We start from the raw sequence: 25,077 nt of genomic DNA on the forward strand, positions 1-25,077 counted from the left end.
ATATATACGTTCATAAACTCTCTCTTTCTCTCTCTCTCTCTATCTGAGTCTAGAAAAGCGATTCTCGGAATTTCTCCCGGGTGACCAGCGAAGATTTCTAGCCCGACACTTGGCGACTTACTGCCGCGATTTCCAAGACGGTAGCTTTGGGCCATAAGTCAGATGGACACCCCAAATCCCATCAGCCTAACTTAAGGGTTGCACTCGCCCCCCCTCCTCTCTCTCTCTCTCTCTCTCTTTCTCTCTCTCTCTCTCTCTCTCAATATCATTTTCTCACTGTCCTCGTTTCGCTTAAAGTGGGCTAGCCGGCCCTGAGAAGATAATAGAGAGTTTTAGTATATATCTTACGCTATCGCCTTTGCGTACGTAAGGGATAGCGTTGATGGCTCTTCGCACTGCGCGATGTACTAAAACTCTCTATTAGGGAGTTCTGGTGTACCGTACGCTATCGCCTTTGTGCACGTGAGGGATAGCATCGGTGGTTCTGCGCACGCGCAAACCATAAGGAGAGCTTCGCGCAGTGCGCAGAACCACCATGCTATCCCTTACGTACGCAAAGGGCGATAGAGTGCGATTTATTAAAACTCTCTAATGATTTTTCTACCCACGATCTCGCACGGTAACCGTTTTTGCAGAACCGAACACTTCCAATGAACTTTAAATGAACACCACACAGTAGTGAACGTGCAATCTTAGAAAATTTACCTATCCCTTAGCCTGGACCCTCAACAATCTTACGTCACAATTCTCGTCACAATTGCACTCATATGCCTTTAGAAAATTAGGTTAAATTAAATACTACGGGCAACCACCATGGGCTTTTGCGCTTACGTTGTTCACCTTCATAAGCGCCACATTTTTGCTGATTCTCAGTTGTTTTTGTTTCTTATATTTATTTATTTATTTTGTTTGTTTTTCTTTCTTTTGCCCTCTTGTGCTTTCTCCCTTACCGTGACAGTATATTCTCTTGACCTTCCATATAATGTGCATCCTTATATTTCATTACTTGTTCCGATGTTCTCGCCACGTATGATATTCAGATTGTTTCCGGGAGGCCCCACCTCTAGCTATGCTACGCCCCCCCCCTCCCCCACTGTGTACTGTGTAAAGCATAACTAATAACAAAATTAAATTGAACTGAATTGAATTGAATTGAATCGGATCATCCCCTATCATTCGTAGGTAGCAGGTAGAACATTGCAACCTTTCAGGCACAACATATGCGACAACGATTACCTCCTAAAAGATGTAACCGCTCCACGCTTTTTTCTAAGAGTGTATAAATGCGGAAGCTTAACCTTCGATACGTTAATTTCCGTTCTACTACACAAGAGGCGCAGACTCACAGAGTGCTGGCCATGTCACGTCGAGACTGCGAGGTACCCGGGTTCGAATCCCGGTGCCAGCTGTGCTGTCTGGTGTTTTTCCTGGGTTTTTCCTCAGACGCTTTCAGACACATGTCTGCACATACAGTTCCCTTAGAAGTCGGCCCAGGACGCACATTCCCCAAGGGCGTCAGTCCTGACGTTGCCCACCTACGTAAGGCCGACAACGGCGAGCCCTTTCACCAACACCACCAACACCACCACCAACACCACCACCGACACAGAGTACACAGAGACTTTTGCACGAAAAGAAGAAGAACTCCAGAGAAGCAAGAAAGAGAAGAAGAAAAAAAACGTTCGGCGCCAGACGCGTTCTTCGCGTTATTAACGTACGTGACTCCCTGGTCAGTGCAATGCCTGGACTTTCAAAGCGAAAGAAGAAGAGAATAAATCTGTCCCATGTACAGACATTACATGCCGGGCCATCATCATCGGGAGCATCTACAACCGCCGTGTACCTCACTCATTCCACAAATTCCCCGATGAATCCAAAAGAAAAAGAAAAAAAAGGAAGAAGGAAAAAAAAGAAAGAAGAAGAAAGGTCGTCACCCAGTAGGCACCGCCGCGAACTCTCTCGTCGTACTCGTCAGGCTCGGGGGATTGTGAAAGACAATCTCTGCTGATGGGCACCTAATGGGCAGCGAGGTATCCGCCGAAATTGCCGCCACTTTGACGCCGGATAAATGATACGGTACTTTCGCCATTTTCCACTTTGCTCCGGGCAGCCTGGACTAAGTGCCAGCACTGCTGCCAAGTAGAAACTCTGCTTTTTTTCCCGTTAGCTGCCGGATGGGATCTCCTTTTACGTCTGCCTATACAAGTTGCCGGGATCACTGATGTTGAATGCTTTTTTTTTTTTTTCACTGTGCGATATAGAACTTGCGAAGATGCTTATGAACGATGTGGATTATGGGGCATGCTGTCTTTTCCTGAATGCATACTGTGCAAATATTTGGAGCACGGGGTGCCGTGCAGGAAAGCCTCAGTTGCATTTCACACACTCGTTGTCGGACGACAGTTATGTGCACGTACCGCTAGGGGCGCTACCAATGCAGAAACCGAAATGAAGTCCTACATGGCTGCTCGTTTCTTTTATTTCGGTCTCCCTGCGATGTTAGCGCCCCTAGCGGTACGATATGGAGGCAGTGAGTTACGTGTGCAGATGAGACTTGGTTTTTTTTCACACACACCCTGTAGGAGCCGACTCTCCGTCGTACAGAGGGTACAACAGCAAACATCTATTCATTTTTGTCGACTTCATGAAAAGAACAGCACAAGCGACAAGCACAAGAAAAAACAAGATGGCTGCGTCTGCCACCCCCTGTTGCTGGGCTTCTTCTGACAGGAGGAGGAGGAGGAGTGTCGTTGGGAGGAACCCGAGAGGTCTGCCTGCCTGATTAGGCGGCATGTTTCTCGGGAAGGGAAAGGTGGTGGAGAGGAGGAGAGGAAAGGGTGAAGTGGAAGACCGAGCGGAATCCGCTCGGGGGGAGGATAGCTGCGTCCATGGGCCGACTTCAGGGGAAGTGTGCCGGCATACGCCTATTACACATCTGAGGGAAACCCAGGAAAAACCCCAGACGGCACAGCCGGCCCGCGGATTCGAACCGCGGACCTCCAAATCTCCAAGCGCACGCGTTAACGCTGCGCCACCGGAGCTGGTGCTTCTTCTGACGATTGCCGGTAAATAAGATGGTCAGTTTTCTACGGTGCATTTTTGAAAGAGAGAGAAACAGCGAAAAAAAAACAAGATCGTCTTAGACACGGACTCATACTGCGTAGTGGTTGCCTTAAGGCACCGTCGTAACCACTGAAGTCGCTAAGCTCCTTTCTCCCTCGATGTACCGTTATCTTAATCCAGACGATCTAGACACCTCCTTATCTCGCCACTATCATCATTGATCATGATGTGAGACTGCTGCGTAGAACCGATACTTTGATACCCAAGAGGAATATCAGAGTACAGCTGCTGCTTGCAGTTTTTTGCACTGGGCCTCCCACATTGTACTTGCTACAATGTGAAATAAAGTTTCAATTCATTCATTCATTCATTCATTCACATCGACGGACTGGAATCGTCGGCTGATTTTAACATTATACTTTTATTCGAGTGTTACGCGTAAATTACGCGTATACACTTCAAAGAATTAACTGCATGTTTCAGCACTGCGCCAAACGCGTTTAAATGCGGTTGTTGTATACGAATGTCACGTGGCCATTATCACGAGACCTCGTCACGTCGCCATAGGGCGTCACGTGGTGGTTGGTCTCATAGAGCTATCGCTTTAAAACTCAACCTTCCGCGGTCCAATTTTTGCCTTCTTACTTGCACTGGGGCGCTCTTTGTAGATCGACGCTCGTAGCTGTCCATAACGTGCATCGATTTATGAGCCATTCGCCAATCTCATATATACAGTCGGCTGGCTTACCGCAGGCTGACATTAGAACGACGTACTTTATCTTCGTTGATCAGGCAATGCGCAAGTATGTTTCAAACGCTGTTTTTTTTTTCTATTAAAGTGTCACTACGGGCTAAATCTCGTGTCTTCAGAATCCTACCGAAGTTATGTTACTAAAACCTTCCTGTCTCACTTTACATTCCTGCAAAATGTTTTGGCTCTACGTGACGCCAAAGCTAGAGAAAATTAAGTTTTATTTTTGATCACTGTGACGTCATGTTAGGCTCCGACGGAGCGCCCGGCTCTCATCTGGCAACCTTGTTGCCTTCGCGTCTTTGGAGGAGCTCACTTTTTGCATTCCGTTAGTGGCGCCCTACGTGACATATCATCCGATCGCTCCGACCTTCGAGAAAACACAAGGGAGGGAGAAGACATCTCTCCCGTTTTCCCCTCTTTCGATCAGCCTCACGTGGCTTCTCCACCAAGTGAACCTTCCCGGACGCCCGCGTCGTTGCTAGGAGACGAGTGCCCTCTCCAGAACATGACATCATTGCAATTTGTGGGCTTATGATTACGTCACTCGCTCCTCGCATCATTGAAACTTGTGGAGGCTCAGCAGATGTTCCAAAATTGCCAGAAATGCACAGCGTTCGCAAACAGGATTGAAATTTCGCGTATAGAATCCTTGAGGCACCTTCTCTTCATGGACTAAATAAAATAAACGCTGTTTTCTGACTCCTGAGTGGGCGCTTTAACGCATTAGAGCAAGTAGCTACAGAACCGTGCTTCACTTTTCATTCGGTGCAGTCACCATCGAACTTCCAAAGCGACAATAATGCAGACGCACCTATGCCTACAGGCATTACGAAACGCGACGTAAAACTGTCGGTGTTTGCATGTTTCATAAGACATACTATCGTATAACTCTTTACGGGAACATGAACTTCTCTCCTCTTCGTATTCCACTTCCACGAGACTGGACCACATCCATAAAGCTTCTCTTCCTCAAGCTATATCAATTACATTCGCCGATTCAATTTTTTTCGGCATACATCACATAAACAAAATACCGAAACCGACACTATACAAGCTTTCGCGTGGAGGTCCACGCTTCTTGAGGTACAAAGTGAAGTGGTGACACGCATACGTATATATAGTATGGACATATACACGACTAAACACAATGATGTACAATGAAAGGGAAAGGAGATATGGTACCACATGTCTGTGTACAATGAATTGCTGGGCAGTTCAAATTCAAAAATCTTCAGTGTCGGCTTCTGTGTTTTGTTTACGTGATCTACAGAACTTGACTCCCCGCTTCGTATACGCTTACATCATTAAAATACACTTACATCATTACACTAAGCCTTCCCTCATCAGTTTGTGACATTACTTCCATTTTCCATTTTAATGGTCCACTAAACGACTGCCTTTCTTGTGTTTCCTAACTTTACGTCTATATGAATCCATGAGTGTTTTCATATTTTGTGAAGAGAAGTACCTCAGGAGGAGAGTCGCCGATATTTCGAACAGAGACTGTCCTTCTTTTGCGTACTACTACTTCTACTACTTTCGTGTACTACTACTATACCACTTTTGTGTACTCCTGACTGCCCTGCGCAATGTGTAGCACTGTAGGTAAAATGAATAAATAAAAAAAAACTTGATGCAATAAGCATTGCAGCTGGCACTAACATGCACGCGAGGCTTGCTTCCCCTCTTCGGGGCTATACATCCTCATTGCCCATTGGAATATAACTTCGTTTCTTTCTTTCTTTCTTTTTTTTTTTTTTTTTAATATTCCTCTTTCTCGACACTCAAATACTCCAACGATGAACGAGCTGTTTCAGTTTCTCTCCGCTCTTCCTTCAGCAAAGAATACAAAGGCCACGTTTTTAACGGAGCCATTTCTGTTTAAAATAGCCATTTCCGTGGAGACCGGTCATTTCGGGAGGGAGACCATTCGCCATTACTTGCGCCTCAGAGCACACCACCGCCGCCATCCACTAATAGCAAAAGTTTGTCGCCGGAAGCAATGTAACGCATACAACTGTTTCATGGAAGTGAAACCTAAGGTTCCCCCGTTTTCTGCAAGATCAGTGGTGCCCACGACGCCTCCGTGGTCGCTTCCAGTGCCCTCGATCGCACTGTCAATTCCTGGTCTTAATGTCAAACGAAACCAAGTGCCTACATCAGTTCTGAAACAGCTTGCAGCGGATATGATGCACAATCGCTATTCTGACCACACTGCAGTTTTCACTGACGGATCCTCCAGTCATGAATGTTCATCGTCTGCATTTGTTATTCCAACTGACGGTGTGTCACATGGATACCGTCTCTCACACCGCACATCATCAACGTCGGCTGAGTTATATGCTATCCTGTTGTTTCTACGTAAGACGCCCTGTGACGATCCGCGGGCCTGGGTCATCTACTCAGATTCAAAGGCTGCTCTTCAATGTATAGCCAACATGGGAATACGTGGATCGCTCGCCCCAGTTGTCACTGATATCCTCCATCAGGCTCAGCGTCTAAGCGATCACGGTCATCATATATCCCTGCAGTGGGTCCCGGGTCACTGTGGTTTGAGCGGAAACGAAGAAGCCGACAGAGCGGCAACGGCTGCCCAACAGTCTCGGACTGTTGTACCAACGGTGTTATCAAGAGGAGACAGGCGATCACTTCTGAATGAGCTCATTCAGCCACTAGCTCGCCAGCAGTGGAGTCGGGACATCACTGACAGGTCTCTCATGTATTCGGTGGATCCCACTATGTCCTTCTCAGTTCCTGACCGTTTACCACGCTATTTTACGTCCCTCCTGCACAGGCTTCGTCTCAACGTTGCCTTCACTCCCCAATTCAAGTGCCGAATCGGATACTGTGACAGCTGCCTATGCGCCAAATGTGGCGTTGTAGCGAACATTGAGCACGTCCTACTAGAATGTAAGCTCTACGAAACGGAGAGGCGGCAACTCTGTGCTCAGCTGAGTGGTGCTAGCCGACAGACGTTCAACCTGGCTGCAATTCTTGGCCCATGTCAGAGCCATGTCCAACATCGTCGAGGGCTTCTGATGTTCTTGGAGTTCCTCTTGGCTACCGGCTTGCTCCAGACGCTGTAGGGTCCTCCCCTGCATCTCAAGGACCATTGGCGCTTCTTTCATATGCTTCTTCCTTTTGTGCGACGTATAGCGTTGCGCAACCAGAGGACGGGAGTTCGAGTTGTACTTGCACATAACTTCATTTTCATATTTCACATCCCATGCTTCTCGTGTAATGGGGTAGGGTACTGCTCTCAAGCGGTGAATCACCCCAGGTCATAGTCATGATTTAGTTGTTGTTGTTGTTGTTGGTCATTTCGGGGGCCCGCGCAGTCACAAGTGACCGCGTTTAGAACAGGGAAACGACGAAGGCTGTATCAGTGCGACAAGAATTATTCAACTGAATCATGCAATGTTGCCAGAGAGCGCTCTCTGAAACGCTATAAGCAGGCGATTCAGAAAGGAGACAGACGCAGCGACGTGTAGTTTGCAGGTATGAAAGGTACAGAATGCAACCGCGTTAAACTCTAGAAAGAGAACTTCAAACTGCGTTCACACACTCAGAAACAACAGTCATTCAGAATTGATAACGTTCTTTTTCGTGGTTTGCAGAAAATACCTTTTGGGACAGTTTTGAAATATGTTGTCATCAAAAGGCGTGCGTTCTAACTTCAAATCAAAAGCGAATATACTATTTTATTCGCCGCAGTCGTTAGCGTGCACAGTACTTTTTAACACCGTTCGGATGTAAACGTCTTGCCCTAGGGCACACACCCTTGCGGTGTGTAAGTTTCATAGCATATGCAAGGCTTTCTTGCAAGTACCCCTTCCGTTAAAGGGTGTCTCAAAGGTTCTTAACGGGTGTTATAGCGTCCTTCAGGGGTGTTAACGGGTCCTAAAGGGGTACAGAGTGACAGGCAGAATATTTTCAGTTTATGACGTCCGACGTAAGTATATGCGCCAATTTGCCAAACAGCACAAAAGGTTTTCACTTAAGCTCGCAAAAATTTACATAATTAAATTTACGTTACACGACATTCATACGAGGAGGTGGCAAAAACCCAGTAAGAACAAATGCCATTGACCGCATGACTCTAGGTGGTGTAGTTTTTTTTATTATAATTCAATTACACGTTTTCTGGGACACCCTGTATAAAGTATATAGGCAGCACATCCGTGAGTTTGGGGTTTAGACAAAGCGACAAACAGACAAACGTACAACACAAGTGTGTCCTGTCCTGAGTCTCATACTATGCTGTACATTTGTGTATTCGTACCCCCTGACTTACCCCAAACACAAAGATGGGCGGTGTCTATATGGCATGCATACACCAGCTTGGGTGCGTTGGACTTAAATAGGACTTAAACAGGACTTAAACAGGACTTGCATAGGACTTAAAAGAGTAATCAGCTGACATTTAACGTGGCTCGAATCCCGGACTCATTCTAAGCTCTCCATCAGGTGTCACCATGCAAAGTATTTTCCCTGTGGGATGTATTGTCACAGCTCAATCAAATTTACAACAACAACAACAAAAAAAAAGTCTGAAAAAGAAGCCAAGGACAACCGGCACGGTCCTCGCGTGACGTCGATAAGCCCCCAGTTACTTCCTTCTTTCTTCTGAACTCTCGCGATGCTTATACACGCTTAACCTCCGCCGGTCTACGTCACGTGTCACGTGCAAGGGGAACCGGTGACGTCACGACACACCCTTCTCCATTCCGCATCCTCTTACACACTCTTTCCAAGAGTGGAGGATTCTTGAAAGGTTTGCTGAACAGAAGCCTCACGCGCGCGCGAGCTGCAGACCACCTGCGATGGTTGTTCTTTCGCAGGACACACCGCAGCTAAAAAAAACTAAACCAAATAACTGGAGGTCACCTCGGTACTCCTTTAAGAAACAAAATCAGATTATCATTGAGCTAAAACGTTCGATCGGTTCGATCGCTTCCATAGCGTTATCGAATAATAAATACCAACCCAGCGCATCTGGAGCGCTTTTGACCCGCACGCGCGCGTCAAGAGCACCCTCCTCAATTCGCGCGTGCTTGGGACATTACAGCTGAGATTAGGCTACCGTGTGATATGAAACACATCAGCGCCAATCAAGAGGAACACGTGATGGGAACGCCAGCCGCCATCATTCACCGAGCCTGGCATCGGTCAGTGCGGTCGGGGAGTTCCCGCAAATGGGACAGTAGACGAATTGTCCATAAAGAACGAGAGAACGCTCCGCTGCCACAGCGCGCTGGCGGTGGCCTGGCGGTCCCAGATTTTAGGGATTTTCGCCGTGTTGTGTTATTTGTAGCGCATCGTTAATTAAATTGAATTGAATTGCCGTTCATGGATCGCTGGACTAAAATACTCTGCGGGCATGCTAACGCGCGAGATAAATGCGGTTTTACGAGATATTAGACGTCATTTCGTTGCTACTTTGAGGGCGCAGAAAATGTAGTCAGATGCCGAAAGGCGCGTCTTCCGTCGAATAAGCGGCTTGGTGGAGACCAGGAAATGATGCAAAGAAACCGGTCTCGGCAGTCTGGAACGGTACTGACCTTGTGTTTTCATCGCTGTTGTTGCGAGATAAGGAAGAAACAGGCCAGGCAGCACAACGTACTGAAAGTGCGAGTGCATAGGAACAGGCGTCTAGATTGTTTTTTTTTCTTTTTTTCGGGGGCACATCTGCGAATATAAGCACTGCACTGCAGGTGACCGTCGTCATGTGCTTGAACTTCCACTACATTGTGCTGGGTGGGAGGTAGACCAAAACTGTCCGGCACTGAATGAACTACTGGTGCCTAATTACACAACTGTAGATTCCTCACAGTGAAGGACATGCGACATACCTATTGTAGTGATGACGGTGAGCGAGTAGAGGAAAGCTCCAGACAAGGACCACTGCCTGCTGTCTCCTGTTTCGGTGCCATCGTATCCATCCTTGACCGCCGCCACAATACGCCCTTGAAACTCCCGAATCTCGCGATCCACTACCGCGGTCCAATTCTCCTTGTAAAGCACGTTCAACTGCAGGGTGGCCTCCCACAATCTGGACACCGTCTCTTCCCTCATGTTCTTCACTTCGCTCGCCTTTTGCACTTCGTACGGACCTTCCAGGGCCCTGAACGCCAGCGCTCCGAGTAGACCATAGCCCACCACCAGGGCGCATAGCCCCAGGTGGGAAAGCAAGAACGACGCCACACGCTTGCAGCATGACTTGCATTTGCCTTCGGACTGTTGCCGCTTCTTGGCCGGCTGTCGCCGGGAAGACCTTTTGCGGTCCCCCGGCATCGGCTAGCGAACTTCTGTCCGCCCAGCTGCCAGGTCTCTCATGCGCTGCATCGGAGTAAGTGTCGGACACACAGCACCATACGGGTCAAGCACACGGGACACTTGTCAACAACACACTGTAGATGGGTGTTGAAATCATAAAACCGACGCTGGTGAGTGTTGGTGCGGGTTATCCATCGGTCGGTGCATGCTCGTTGCACGAGATCTGTATACTCAGATGTCAAAGAGCCGAGTGCCACCGGCAGACGACTTCATCACCGGCTCAGCGCAGGTGTGAAAGAGTGCGTGTTTATCGGACGCGCAGGAGGATACGATGCGGATGAAGAAAGCGCTGGTTTTGACGCCGGTCGCCGAGCGATGGCGCACGGGCCGAGAGTGCGCCGCCTTGGAACGACGCTATGCGCGCCATCTTTCGTTCACTTGGTGAACGACATGAACGATGGAGAAAATGCGCCTACATTTAAAGGTGTTATGACTAGAGATGAGCGTGGATAAGATTGACGGAACCGCTGCTGCACGATTGACGTATCCACACATGTAAGAGTCGCGACCGTATCGGCATCCGCCCGGATTCTGAGTGTGTCCGCACATCTGCGGTCGTTGCATTGGCAGGAAAAATCTTTTCGACGAAAATGTCACACTTTACAAACGTTTTTGCTTTTCATATTACAAATCTTCTCACAAAAGTGATGTCATCCGCAATGGTGCAATAATAGCACCTAGATGCACAATTGATGGTGCTATAGGTGAAGTAAGAGTTCTTGCGGCGCTGGTCTACCCGTTATGTTTCTCTGAGGAACGGTCGCGTTGTCGTGCATGTTTACTGGTTTCCCTAGATTTACCCGATTATTAGTGTTTTAATAAAGTTATGTATACCTTGTAGTATCTACCTGAGTAATAAACAACATCTTGACCATAATAGCAGTTGAAGGCCCAGCAATGCAAGAGATGGCACACTTTGACGCCATTTTGAATTCACTGCGTGCTCTCAATTATGGTTCCCCTAGCGAACGTTGGTGGTGACACTAATGATTATTTTCGGATAAAATGCGCACATCCAAGTGCTCCGCAGAGGGTGCATCTTATCCGCGCGGCTTTCAACACGGTTAATTTCCATCCGCAAACCCTGGCTCCGAGTATATGACTGCACCCGCGCGCACCTCGGGTTACGACACTGCCCCACAAGTCAATGCACTTGTTGGTGTGCAGGAAGCTCCGCACACCAACAAGGCTCCTAAAGGACGTAGATTGTTCACCTTAGTTGTAAAAGCCCAGTTGAATCTTTCCCATCCACACGCATGCTGTTCACCTATAATACCTATGATGATGGTGGTGGTGGTGCTTGTGCAATAGCTCGCCGTTGTCGTCCTCACAGAGGTGGGCGACGTCACGACTACCGCTCTGCGAGGAATGTGCTTCCTGGGCCGACTTCTAAGGGCACTGCAAAACCTATAATACCCACGATCCCTCTAGCACGACATCCGTAACTCTTTAAATATATCATGCCAATGTCGATGACAGCGCCCAGAAGAAGAAGACCTGTCTGTTGAGAATATCGGGGGCTCTCGTCCTGAAGCCTCTTCCCGCGACATTATAGTAATAATATAGCGGTACACTCATTCTGAGTATTCTAAACTGTGGAAATGAGAATACTGGAAACTAGATTATTACACTCCTCACGACAGGGGTTCCCAAACATTCTAACATGGAGCCGAGCCACCGATGGACAACTGACATTCTGCCCCACATCTATGCTGAGCAGAGTTGATCCGACGTTCGCTTTCCGCATGCCACGAAACACCTCTCGTCAAGATGCTCCATTAATTCATCGAACGCGACTCGATGTGGCTTTTACAGCGCAGTGGCGTTACCTCTTGAGACAAGTTGACTCTCCCAGGTGCTGTCACTGCGGTTCTCTAGAAGATCTAGAGCGCATTCTTCTTCCCGAACCGCGCTCTCCGGGTCTCTTAAACAGCTGGACTCTCGCCCCCTCTCTCTATAACAATTGTTTGGCCAAATCCAGCCAATCAACGCTCTGTCCTCAAAGTAGAGCCCTGCACCATCCGCGGATGGAAGCGGATATCCGCAAGATACTTGCGGATTCTGATGGAAATTTATCACTTTATGCGGTGTGCGGATCGGATGCGGATGGCTCGAGGTCGGATGCGGATCGGATGCGGATATACCGCGTGTTGTAATTTTTCCACTAGCAATTTATTTGTATTGCGCGCCGACTGCGAGCGCATGCTCGGGTTCACCTTTGACCAAGCACTGCCAAGACGGGAGAGTAGGCATTCTGGCATCTCGGACCACGCGAGCACCGGCGAGTTAGCGTTCCACGCGTTCCATAGAAGACTCTCCATATCGCGTTTGTTGAAAGGTTTACCTTTGCTTGTCGTCGTGAGTCCTTCCGTGACAGCATGGAGGCATCCGAAATTATACCAACATTCTTCCGGCGGTATTTACGCGTCCTTCGAAACTTGCGGATTTTGCGGATCGGATGCGAATATTGCGTTTTGCTCAGCGGATCGGATGCGGATGTAAACGGTTGTGTATGCAGCGGATCGGATGCGGATAACGTGTGCGCGCGGATGCGGATGCCAAAAATCTCATCCGCGCAGGGCTCTACCTCAAAGCTCTTTTGACCTTTTTGGACACCATAGGACTTCGATCCTTATTGTGAAGGGGGTTCATGATTTCATTCACCACATCTCCACCAGCAATGGGGTGGTGGTGGTGGTGGTGGTGGTGGTGGTGATAGGGCTTGCCGTTGTCGGCCTCACGTATGTGGGCAACGTCACGACTGACGCCGTGGGGAATGTGCGTCCTGGGCCGACTTCTAAGGGAACTGTGCCGACATATGTCTGAAAGCGTCTGAGGAAAACCCAGGAAAAACCCCAGACAGCACAGCCGGCACCGGGATTCGAACCCGGGTACCCCGGGCAATGGGGTGGAGTATGGCCCCTGGCGATGAAGTTCCCCATTCATCACCTCAAAAATAAAGTTGTTGTTAATAGTGATGTAACACGGACCTCTTCTTCCGTCTCAGAAAGATATTTCAAAGCAACGAAAATCTCGCGCGTTAGATATAATTTTGCAACCTCGTATACCGCTTATTAAACGTATTCTTATGAAACATCAGGGCACCCACAGTTGTGACGTTTTTTATCGAAATGGTGGTCAAACGGGCCTTTGAAGGCCGGCCTCTGTTGCGGCAGTTCGTCACACGGTCCTTTGCCGCGAGGCGACCGAAGAAGCAAAGAAGCACTACGTCATTTGTACGCCGAAGCCTTCTGTTTTTGTATAGAGTGCCAGAACCATTTGAAAAATAGTGCAACATAGTTACTGAATGATGTGGGATCAAGTGGACATATTTTTTTATATTTCGATTATGATTATGATATTATGGTTTCGAAGCCCTCTGAAGTCTCTGTGTGTCACGGCACCGTTGCTGTATTTGGTCTACGGGTTGCTGAACTATGGTCTCATTAACTGGAGTCACTTATTAGTTCGCTCCTGTTTCTTTCTTTTTCGTTTTTCTTCTTTGTATGTCTCTTGGACATCTTGGGTTGAATAGATTTTTTTTTTTTCTATTCGACTTTTGCGTTTTTCTTCTACTTTATCTTCCCTTTAGACCATTTCTGGTGGTGGTGGTGGTGAAGAAAAGAAGGCATGCCGTTGTCGGCCTCACAAAGATGGGCAACGTCACGACTGACGCCCTGGGGAATGTGCGTCCTGGGCCGACTTCTGAGGGAACTGTGCCGACATACGTCTGAAAACGTCCGAGGAAAAACCCCAGACAGCACAGCCGGCATCGGGATTCGAACTCGGGTACCTCCCAGTCTCGACGTGACCATTTCGATTGGACTTTTGCGTTATTCTTCTACTTTATCTTCCATTTAGACCAATGCGTTATTCTTCTACTTTCTTTTCCATTTAGACGATTCCTGCAGATGCAGGTCAGCCTTTAAAGGAGTACAGAGGGCCATCCAAAAAAAAATTCAGATTAAGACATCTGATGAAAGTGTGTGTGTCATTATACCGAGTAGCGCGGAAGGTTTTGACGTGTGCAGTTTGTTTCACAGAAAAAAAAAAACTCACATAAACATGGCTCCGCGTTCACTCTTAACTCGCCACTCCAGCTATAACGAGGATGAGGAGGTATGATGGCACGTCACCGATGACGCTATAAGGAGAACTCGTTCTGGTTCGCCGGTCAGTGGGGGTCAGCGCCTTGTCCCTTTGCCGCTGTAAACCAGTTTTGCCAGTTCTCCCGGAGAATTGGGGATAGAAGGAGCGGCCGAAGCATTACTGAGCCAGGAGAAGGGCTTTTTCAGAACCCCGAACAGCCGAGTAGCAGACGACAGCGGAGTAGCAGACAACATTTATCTAGGCCAATCAGCGAGCGTTCTCCTTATAGCGTCAACGCGAGGTTCCAGGCAGATCACAGGCTGGTACTGCTCTTCACCACCGTTGCGCCTGGTCGCTTTTTGCAGCGTATTTTAAATTCAATTTCTGCGATAATTATGGCTCTGTGGTGTAAATTACTTCGCATGGTGCATCTTACTGGCCTACTTAACAGTTTTATAGGAAGAAAACTGGGTGTTAAAAATGACTTCTGTGCTATTTTAGTTATTTCAGGTCTGTCAACTGCGGCGAGCTCATGGAAATCCTAGTGTCAAATTATTCTCGACAGCTGGACGCCATTCTCTGAGGAAGCGTGAAGACCTCGACCTTACGTTGTGTGCTTCGAGGGGTTCCACTGGACGCTGGAAGCTTCAAGAAACCCAACGTGGGTGAATCTGACCGATCGTATATACAGTGTAGTTTAATATATCTGACTACTATATAATATACTAAATATTGTTTTACAATACCGGTTATTTTGTATACTAACGCAATACGTTTAACAAAAGGCGAAATTTTTAGTTTCTGTTTTCTCTTTCTTTATGTAAGTCTCGGCTGTCAGCCGTGGCGGCGCCGCAAGCGAGGAACGCAAGCGCGCCGCTTTGCACAATGAAAACCCTATTTTATAAGCCGCGTGCGGGGAGACCACGCTGCGTGCTTCCATTTTGGATCCCCTATATACGCACGCAATCTATTCTAAAACTCGAGAATGACGCTGCAAACAAGCCGTATGTGTAAGTAAAGAAAACCGTGTTAAGAAGTTTTGAGTCTCTACAAAGATCCGTGGCGGAAAATATTACGGAACAGATGATATCAACACCCGGGGGCCAGAGGAAAGCCAAAAGATTTTTAGCTTCGAAGGAACACCGTGGAATCTTTTAGGCCACGAGTAAGATGTAAGGCAAGGTATGAGCCTGAAGGCGCCATCGCCGAGTATTCTGGAGAGCTCTATCTGCTTCTGTCAACGAAAGAAGCCCGCAGAGGTTGAAAAGGACACATCGAAAGAAAGGACACACACAAGAAAAGGACACATCGGAGCGTATCGTTGCTCGAGTGAAAAAAGGAAATGGGGGGAAAATTAGAGTACGTGATGCCGGGATAGAGGTTTCGACGTCAGATGAAGCAGAAGAAGATGATGTAGAAGCTTAAAGAAGCAATGAAGCGACATTTATCCTCGCTCGAAATCCAGCCTCGTCTGTCAAGCTGTGCACCAGGAGTCGCCATGCAATATGTTTTCGCACTGCGGTGTGTTAGAGATGTGCAATCGAATTTACAAAGAAAAAAAAAACAAAAAACAAACAGGCGGAGAAAGCAGCCGCGGACGGTCGACGCGATGCTCTCGTGACATAGTGGTTAGGATCAGGGTTGCGGAGTTGCCACTCCGGGGTTTGGAATGATTCCGGAATCATTCCAGATTTATCAGAGCCCGGAATGGAATTGGAATGGAATGGCGGACACTGACCTGGGAATGGAATGGGAATGGAATTAGGCATTTTTTGCAGGCGGAATGGAATTGGAATGGAATGGCGGAAACTGTCCTGGGAATGGAATGGGAATGGAATTAGGCATTTTTTTGCAGGCGGAATGGAATTGGAATGGAATGGCGGAAACTGTCCTGGGAATGGAATGGGAATGGAATTAGGCATTTTTTTGCAGGCGGAATGGAATTGGAATGGAATGGCGGAAACTGTCCTGGGAATGGAATGGGAATGGAATTAGGCATTTTTTTGCAGGCGGAATGGAATTGGAATGGAAAGCAAGAAAATATACAGCAACAGCAATTCACGAAACACTCATACATACCCAGTGTACACACAAAAATTGCACACCGACAATGTACACTCAAAACTTTCAAAACAACAGCTGTTCACATGCAAATTTGAATTTCGCAACATCAGTAATTGAAACTACATCGGCGGGAAGCGAATTCCATTCTGAGACACCAAACTGCAGGGTGGAGAATTTGTGGGCATCGGTGTGACTGATTTTTAGCAGCGTTGGCTACCGGAAACAGAAACGAGAAACGGTAATTACTGAAATTCAACAGGAAACCAAAATGGAAACGGAAACAAAATTGTTTTAGTTTCCACTAGCAGAAACGGAAACGGAAACGAAATTCAAAAGTAGTAAAACCAAATTCGCAGGACGTTTCCCTCAGTCCGCACTATTCTTCAAGTCTTTATTCATTCATTAATTCATTCATTCATTCATTCATTCATTCGTTTATTTTTGGGACTTTCTTTCGTGTTGAGCCCACTGCGCAGCAAGATGGAAGCGAAAGTTTTGGACGAGGTGTTATTTTTGCGCACGAGAGGGGACTTTTGAAACTTAAAGGCACGTATTTCCGCAACCTAGACAGGCATCTACTTGCGGTGTATAAGATTAGTGACAAACTTTGCATTAAAGTCTTTAGTGTTTGTGCTTGGTGCGGCTGTCCTTTTGCTTCCATTCTGTAACTACAATATCTTACATGAAAAAGCCAAAACCAGACAGTACGAGTTCCGGATGAGAAACAGAAACAAGTACCGAAATCACCTCGGAAACGGAAACGAAATTCTTAAAAGGAAACGGAAACAGAAACCCCTACCGAAAATCGTTCAGAAACGGAAACAGAAAGAAAAGCCGAGGTTTTCAGTTACCGGAAACAATAATATTTTCGGTAACCAACCCTGATTTTTAGTAATAACTTGATTAGATTAAAGACAAAGATGACTTAAAAAAAAAAAGATTAGGGTAATGCGTATGAGTGTGAGAGGGTTTGGTGGGAGACCGAAGAATGAGGTGGCACGACTTGAGTTCACAGTTCACCCCATCCCCACACATCCCCACATCCCCATGAGGAGATAGGAAACGTTGAAAGCACTAGGAAGGCCCCCCAAATCGAACGACGCAACCGATGAAACAACCCCTTCCTTTTACGTTTACATTTTTACGAGGTGTCTTGCACATCGCGAGAAGAAATGTTAGGACCTTGGCGCCCCTTCAAGAAAAGAGTGGACCTCACCGAGAGGCCAACACATCTCAGAAGCGATAATGCGTGTCACGCTACGTATAAACGTGTCACTTCGGACAGCAGTCAATGCAGACTATTAGGGGGGGGGGGGGGGGTTATATAGAGGGTGTAATTTATGTTGGAGCAGTAAAGCATTATACAGCACTCGCAGAGTGGGCAGTTCAACGAGGAGATAGTGAAGGCGACCAGCGACAACGGGTACGACAAGGAGGCGGTAAGTGGTCTTCCCCCTTTCTGACATACACGCGGTGACCCGTAGGTCAATCCGAAACGTTTTCTGAGCGAAATGTCGGCGTTCTGGGTTTCCAGAGATCATTTTCGGAGGCGTGTTCGGAAATGCGTTTTTCGGGGTTTATTACTTTTCCGATAATTCGGAGTTTTTCGTCCTTTATTTTCTTACCAACCGAGTTAATATCCGAAATTCGGGGAAAGTACTGACGGCTGTGTTACAGAAAGAATCAGACGCTGCTTTGCACGAACGGTTATTGTTGTACAGCAGGCCCTCTTGAGCTCATATCTGCACATGCACATTATGTCTGCATATATGAGTTGTTTCGCTGCGCTTATGTCTACACATCATGTCTGCACCTTACTATTGTGCAGTAAGACGTGTACACAACGACATCTGTATCACGATTACTTGGCGACGTGAACATCACGAGGTCTCTATATTCCTTGACTCAGCCTCAAGGCCAGCTTTCCCTTGCGTCTCATCTTCGCTACAAGCTATACGTTTTCAAGAAGACCGCTTTTAATATGTCGTCTGTGCTCCCTCGTCAACATGTAAGAGGAAGGGAAACACAATTCACGGGAAAAAGCGAAAGGAAAGCACCAGATCCTGGACATTTCCATGTAGACCTGGGATATGGCCGACCATGAGCTCAAAATGACATCGTTTCCAGTATAGAGTCCGCGATGCGAGGCAGCGTCGACATAAAAGGAAACAAACCCAAGTCAATCCCATCAGGGCATGGCTTTTCTTGCTGGGCTCTCGATTACTGAAACCCTCAAAAGCGGATTTTTTTCGGATAAATCCGAAAACACGGTATCCCATAGCTGTACGTTGTATAACTGCAATGCGGTTCAATTCTGTTGTAGCCTCGCGAACATGTAAGGGGGGTGGGGGGGGGGGTATATGTAATAATATAATAATTGGGTGTTTACGTCGCGAGACAACTGAGATCATGAGCGACGCCACAGCGGTCGGTCCGCGGATTGCTTTTGCCCGCCTGAGGGTTCTTTAACGTGCGATGAAAGCTCATCACACGGCACCCCGTATTTAACGTTCCTCGCGGAAGACGGCGTGTCTAAGCAACTTGTACCCTGCCACCAAGTTGCTATGGCGTCCTCGGCCGGGTTTGTACCCGCGATCTCGGGATCAGAAGGCGATCACGCTACCAACTGAGCCACCGAGGCCAGGGTATATGTTTATTCACACAAAAAGGAGATGTCAGCCAGGCAAGTGCCGGCTTGCTACTCCTCTAAAAGAACAGGTGCGGGAGAAGCCGCGATGGCAACGATGTGCTGCGGGCGGCTAATGCATGTAAGGGCTAATTTCCAACTACAATCGAATCAATGCATACTTCTTTTTTTTTCAGACAAGGTAACACCTGTTATGGTAGCTTGACCAGGTATATCGTGCACACTACTCTTTATTTTCCTCTCGGGTGTTCTTTAAAACCCCCTTCTGTTTTTTTTTCCTCATGTCGTACACTCTTAAAACGGTCACTTCTAGTAAAGGTAAAAGATGTGAATGAGTTATTACCTCTAAAAGTAAAAGGTATACTCTTAAGACGGTCACTTCTCACGTTACTTCTGAAAACGAATAGAGAGAGAGAGAAATACATGATGACGATGACTTCGGAAAACGGATAACTTCTGCAGTAGAGGTTACATATTGGGTAACGAGCTTAGACGAAACTCTCTGGTGGCCAGAGGTTACAGACAGCGTCATGACCACCCGCAGGGGTTACACGATCACAATGCACTCGATGTAACCCGTAAACAAACTGTACTCGTAAACAGGTAACGCATATGGCGGTTCTGGTGTGTTAGCGGAATACTTTCAGGTTTCTGACGCTAGACGAAGTAGTCACATCCTATTTCATAAACCTCTCTGCACAAATATTATTGCGTAAACAGTGCACAAAAAGAGCAGATTAGTGAATTAACTTAAGTGCATATTCGGAGTACTTTCGATCTTGACAGCAGACCGCATCCCGGTATTACACGACGTTGTGCCAGTGCGGTGTCAATGCTGGATTATCCTATATACCTTTTACTTTTAGAGGTAAAAACGCATATACATTTTTTAACCTCCATTAGAAGTGACCGTTTTAAGAGTGTACTGCCAGTTCAACTCGGGTTAGCTCATCATAACAACTTTATTGTGTGTTTTTTTTTTTTTTCGGTATGCTGAAAGTTAACATCAGTTCCGCTTATTTCCATATAGACCTCTGAAGAACCGACAAATAAGGACACTGTTGGCGTTCATGATGAAAGTAATTGACTTGCATAAGTCGTTATGGAAGAGGACGTTACTTTCGTAACAGCTTCTCCCGTTTCGAAGTCACTTTCGTCAGCGGGTGATACGACCGCTGTGGCTCGTTGTCTTGACGAGGACGCCTGACTAAAATGTAAACATTTTCTTAGTATCGTCGGTTATCGCAGAACTCAGAGCTACGTGGATACATACAGGAAAGACAAGGAAACGATTCGCTATCCACGGCTACCTTACCATACTGTATAAGTGCTTAAATTCGCGGGCTCAATAATTCGCGAATTTATGAGAAGCCAGGATCAGGCAATTATTCGCGGAACCTTAAATTCGCGGCACCGCGCTGCGTCCACCCTGCATCTTAGGGGCCATCCACCTTGAACTTCTCGGAAGAAGCTAATAAGAGGTATCACAACTGGGCAACTCGTTCAATTTGTCTTGCTTTTGAGCACTTCTGACTGCAAGGGATGCGATTAGGGGGTCCTACTCGGCTCGTATCTGTGCCATTGCCCAATTGCCCTGTCTCCCGTCATTCCTGTCATCGCATCGAACAAGTGCGATTGGTACTTGGTAGTGATGCGACAACTTTTCCAAAGGTCTATACGCGTGACAGAGTGCATACGCGCTTTCTGGATGATCCAGGCTTACAAGGAACCGGAATCACGGGAGGCTTACATCCGCGCGGGATTCGTACGTGAAGCCGGGACTACAGTCTCCAGTTGCAGCGGCGAACTGAACACTTTGCGAGGCAATGCAGTGTTAGAGCGTAAGAAACTCCGTATACATAAGTTGCCTCAGCGTCCTGGGTCAAATTTCTTACATAGTTCTTTCACGTATTTTTCTGTCATTGGTTCGAATATTTCGCGGTACTTTAAATTCGCGATAAAAGGGCGTTCGCGAATTTCGCGAAAAATAGGTCCTCGCGAAAATTACTACTTATACAGTATTTACCTCGCGCGTAAATCCACTCCAACTATACCCATGGTTTAATGAAATAATGGCTGTATACGAAAACGGACCAGTATTGTTCTGCTGAGAGGAGACCGCCGTTCAATTCTGCGACGCCTCGTGACACCCCTGGCTTCCCGCCAATGGACAACCGACATTCTCCCCCCAACCCCACCCCTCTATGTTGAGCAGAGTTGATCCAACGCTCGCTTTCCGCATGCCACGAAACACCTCTCGTCAAGATGCTGCATTAATCCACCGAATGCGCCTCGATGTGCCCTTTACAGCTCAGTGGCGTTACCGCTTGAGACAAATTGACGCTCCCACCTGCTGCCACACTGTGGTGCTCTTGAGGATCTGGAGCATATTCTTCTTCATTGCCCCAACTACCAATCTTCCCGAATCGCACTCTCCGAGTCTCTTCGTCAGGTGGACTCTCGCCCCTTCTCCCTATCGAAATTGCTTGGTCCCTGGCCCAATCCAGCCCAGCAACGTTCTGCGCTCAGAGCTCTTCTGACATTTCTGGACATTATAGGACTTCGATCGTTAATGTGAAGGGGCTCGTTATTTTATTCCCCACATCCCCACCAGCAATGGGGTAGAGTATCGCCCCGGGCGATGAACCTCCCCACTCTCCAAAGTCAAAAATAAAGTTGTTGTTGTTGTTTGGCTGTAATAGCGTACTACTGAAATCTTGTCATGTGCAGCGCTTCGGTCCACAGTGTTGTAAACAACGCGGTTTCTATACGGCAAGCAGTTCAATCAACACCACCGCGGTATCTTTATTTTCTTCCTCCTATCCACGCTGCAGTCCGATGATAAAGCGCACTAAACAGAACGAGGTTGTCAACTCATCGGGGACGCCGCTATCGCTTGCACTCGGAAAGATGCTTAATAAGTTACTGCATTACGCTAATATGCGAATATCCGAGGCATGATTTTTCTTCTTTTTTTTTTAAGGATAGCAAGTCGACCATAGTCAAGCAGACCTTTCCTCTTGTATCACATTAAACATATCCCGTCCCCCTTATCTAGCCATACCGGGTGCAAACAGTTGCAGGAGTACGCACGGCCCATTTGGCCGTAGCCCACCGGATACCGCGTGATTGGAGCTATGCAGAGCTCGCTTCAATGCACCAAGTCGTCAGTTTCGAGAAGGCCTACCGCACCTTCCCCCAAAGGCCCCTGTCAGACGGGCACACTTACGGCCTTAACGGTTACGGCCGTAAGTGCATACTGTCATTATCTTCTTGCCAGACAGTCAGCAATACGGCCTTTGCGACAAAACTGAGATAGAAGGGCAACGGCGTTCCCATAAGACAGTTTACGGCTTTCCACCGAAACTCCCCAAGCCGAGTAAGATTAGTGACAGCCTTGCAAATATGTGAACCCTTGCACCCAAGGATTACAATGTCACAACAGTACAGCTTATGGTTTGTTTACGTCACGCCAGGTTCTGAAACATATCCAACTGAGACAGGGAACTTAGAATTTCAAGCACACAAGCTCATGTCATCTTGAGAAGCAGGGCTCGAAATGAGACTGAAATATTAGAAAGGCTAAAGAAAAAGTCGCAACCTCTGCATGTTCGCTCAGTTCAGTATGGATGTAAAATGAAAAAAAAAAACAGCACGACTGTGTTTTGAGAACGTACTAAGTGTTGACATTACACTTCTACACACTTCTGCTTTTATTGAAACAGGGGAGTTCATACAATGATAGTAATATAGGGAGAAAATAAATAAAAGACAGAGGTAAATGTGTGTCTGTAGTGATTTCTTACTGAGATCTATCACATGTAGACCCTGAAGTTAGGGTTTAACCCCATGTTCCCCAAATACGCACCTTGAACCGTTCCCTTGTTTAGAGTTAAATTCGATAACTACCCACAAAATTGCTCTTAGCCATACTAACCTAAAATATGCAGACGGCCTCTACTTGTAGTACTTCTAAAACCCCAATAAATGGTACCACAAACATCAATACTAAAATAAAGCCTGATTTCTCCCTGAATTCATTCTGACAAAAAATTTTACATCTGAATGTGCATGAATTCTTGACATGGAACTATTAGTCCGAATTCACCCTGATTTTGGGAAACAATAACACCAGGAAACTTCAGGGTCTAATCATATGTCTTGGTGAAGAAACACCTGGACAGTTTTCAAAATATACTATGCTTGTGTTGCGTCAAGTTCCTGTATCAGATGAGAGTATACACAAAACAATTACACAATCATATCAATTAAAGGCAAATTTGCTACATTTCAGCACCGAAATCCACAGCGCCGAAGCGTCTATTTTTAGCCCAAATTACAACGCGTGTCACGCGGCACTGGTGCCGTCGAAAGGCATGGGTCATGCTTACTTGAGTAATGGCTTCTTTGCTCTCCAAAGCGATATCAAAGTGAATCGTGCATGACACGCAGTTACAGAGCTATGAGCGTTGCAAGGGCGACTAATTTTCGTTTCATGCGGTTTGACCATGTGTACCCCCATACCGAAATGAAAAACGTTTCACGTCAAAAGCACAGGAGTCTGGGAACCCTTCCCAGCATTACACTACACGTCTTCAGGTTTTATGATATGTGGCTGATAATTCGCTAGCACACAGCAGACATGGATAACCTTTTCCATGTAGGGTATGAGCGTCACAGGCACCCTATGATAGGTGGCGCCAGGGCCGTCGTCTGCTAGCTTTCTATCGAGAGTATTCCTGTCCCCCTTCCTCCGCAAGGGGGACAGGAAACTTTAGCGCCGGAGGCCTATAGAGATCAGTGGAATTCACAGTAGCAGAAAGCAAGCGATGGCGGCGGTATTGTGGCGCCACCTGTTAGCCACTGAACCAACTGCGCGGTGAAAACGGTCGGACAGGCTTCACACTGTCGGGAAGCACGGGGTTTTCGCTGTACAAGCACAGTTCATTTCGGGCTGCACCACTCGTTCTTCCCGTGGTGTCTGCGGTCCCAAAAAATCGCGGTTGTGTCGTGGACAGCCTTCAAACCCTCTGTTTCGAACATCACGTAGCCGGAGAACGCATGGCGTCTCCGAAGCGGTAGCAGACGCTCCGACCTGCGCGATGTTGCTCACCTCGATCATGTGATCCCAGGTCCAATGAGGAGCGTCCTCACCACTTGCGTGACATAGTGACGCGCGTGGTGGCGCTCATCACGTGCCTACCGTGAAGGCAAAGGAGGGTGTTTCGCGCACGGGAGGTTCGGGGAGCTAGGCGTCCCAATTTCGCTACGGTTGCACTAATTGTGGGAAAACTGCTTTTGGCCGCCTAACATTCCATACTGACCAAAAACAGAAGCAAAGTTGTGGGCCTCTAGACTGCTCCTTTAATGCCTAACGTTAAAGGCCGTATATGTGCCCGTCTGACAGAGGTATTACCCAGTACCTTTACTGAGGTACAGTGGGAGGTCAGCTGTGCCGGGAAAACATCATTCACCAGCACGTGTGACTTTCCAAGCAGCATTCGGTCCTAACTTCTTGGACGCAGCTGCAACAAGGAGCGTCGGAAGTCCCTCACGGCATGGGGGGGGGGGGGGGGCAAGCCCTAACCCAACCTAACCTAACCTAACCTAGACGAGCCATTATTCGAAACGACTCGGTACGGCATCACAGTATACACAATATACATCATCTGCACTCTGCACGGTAACAGTGCTGTCTGTCAGGGACGACACGTCCAGATGAAAAATGTGGTGTCGGCACCCTCAGAGCGAAAGTTCGGGGGAGGGGGTGCGGGCGACGGCCTCCTCTGCTCCCGCCTTCCGACGCCCATGGCCGCAAGGGCCGTCGACACCCGGTGCTGTGGATTACTGCTCTGCGTATAAGGATATTCGTCGCTTTGACGTTCCGCACGTTCCTCGGACGAGGATCCGACTGAGCATGCATGGGCGATCGCGTAGTTGTACAACGTTAGCCATCTGCAAAGCCATGCTCCCGCGGCGGGCAGGCGGCACGCCATTGAGGGCGCGAACCCATGCGACATCGCCGGGAATATGCCACATATTGACCCGCGTACGCCGTGAGGCAAAATTAGCTTTCTCAATAGTATCTCCCATCAGGCGCTGCAATGCGAACGTGGGAATACTC

The 25,077-nt window shown here is 47.5% G+C and overlaps 2 protein-coding genes across 2 annotated transcripts in view; one reads left to right on the forward strand and one right to left on the reverse strand.

The window, feature by feature from the left end:
• The window catches only part of LOC135370404 (TWiK family of potassium channels protein 7-like), a 496,472-nt gene extending 486,014 nt beyond the window's left edge, over nucleotides 1-10,458 (reverse strand). Inside the window, exon 1 of the mRNA XM_064604147.1 lies at nucleotides 9,670-10,458. Coding sequence (XP_064460217.1) covers nucleotides 9,670-10,111 — 442 coding nt within the window. The 5' untranslated portion in view covers nucleotides 10,112-10,458. The remainder of the gene's footprint in view (nucleotides 1-9,669) is intronic.
• A 7,182-nt stretch (nucleotides 10,459-17,640) lies between these two features.
• LOC135370410 (organic cation transporter protein-like) overlaps nucleotides 17,641-25,077 on the forward strand; it is a 35,689-nt gene continuing 28,252 nt past the window's right edge. Inside the window, exon 1 of the mRNA XM_064604155.1 lies at nucleotides 17,641-17,745. The gene's annotated coding sequence lies outside the window, so the exon portion shown is untranslated. The remainder of the gene's footprint in view (nucleotides 17,746-25,077) is intronic.

Source organism: Ornithodoros turicata, chromosome 10, assembly GCF_037126465.1.
Source record: "Ornithodoros turicata isolate Travis chromosome 10, ASM3712646v1, whole genome shotgun sequence".
Lineage (NCBI taxonomy): Eukaryota > Metazoa > Arthropoda > Arachnida > Ixodida > Argasidae > Ornithodoros > Ornithodoros turicata.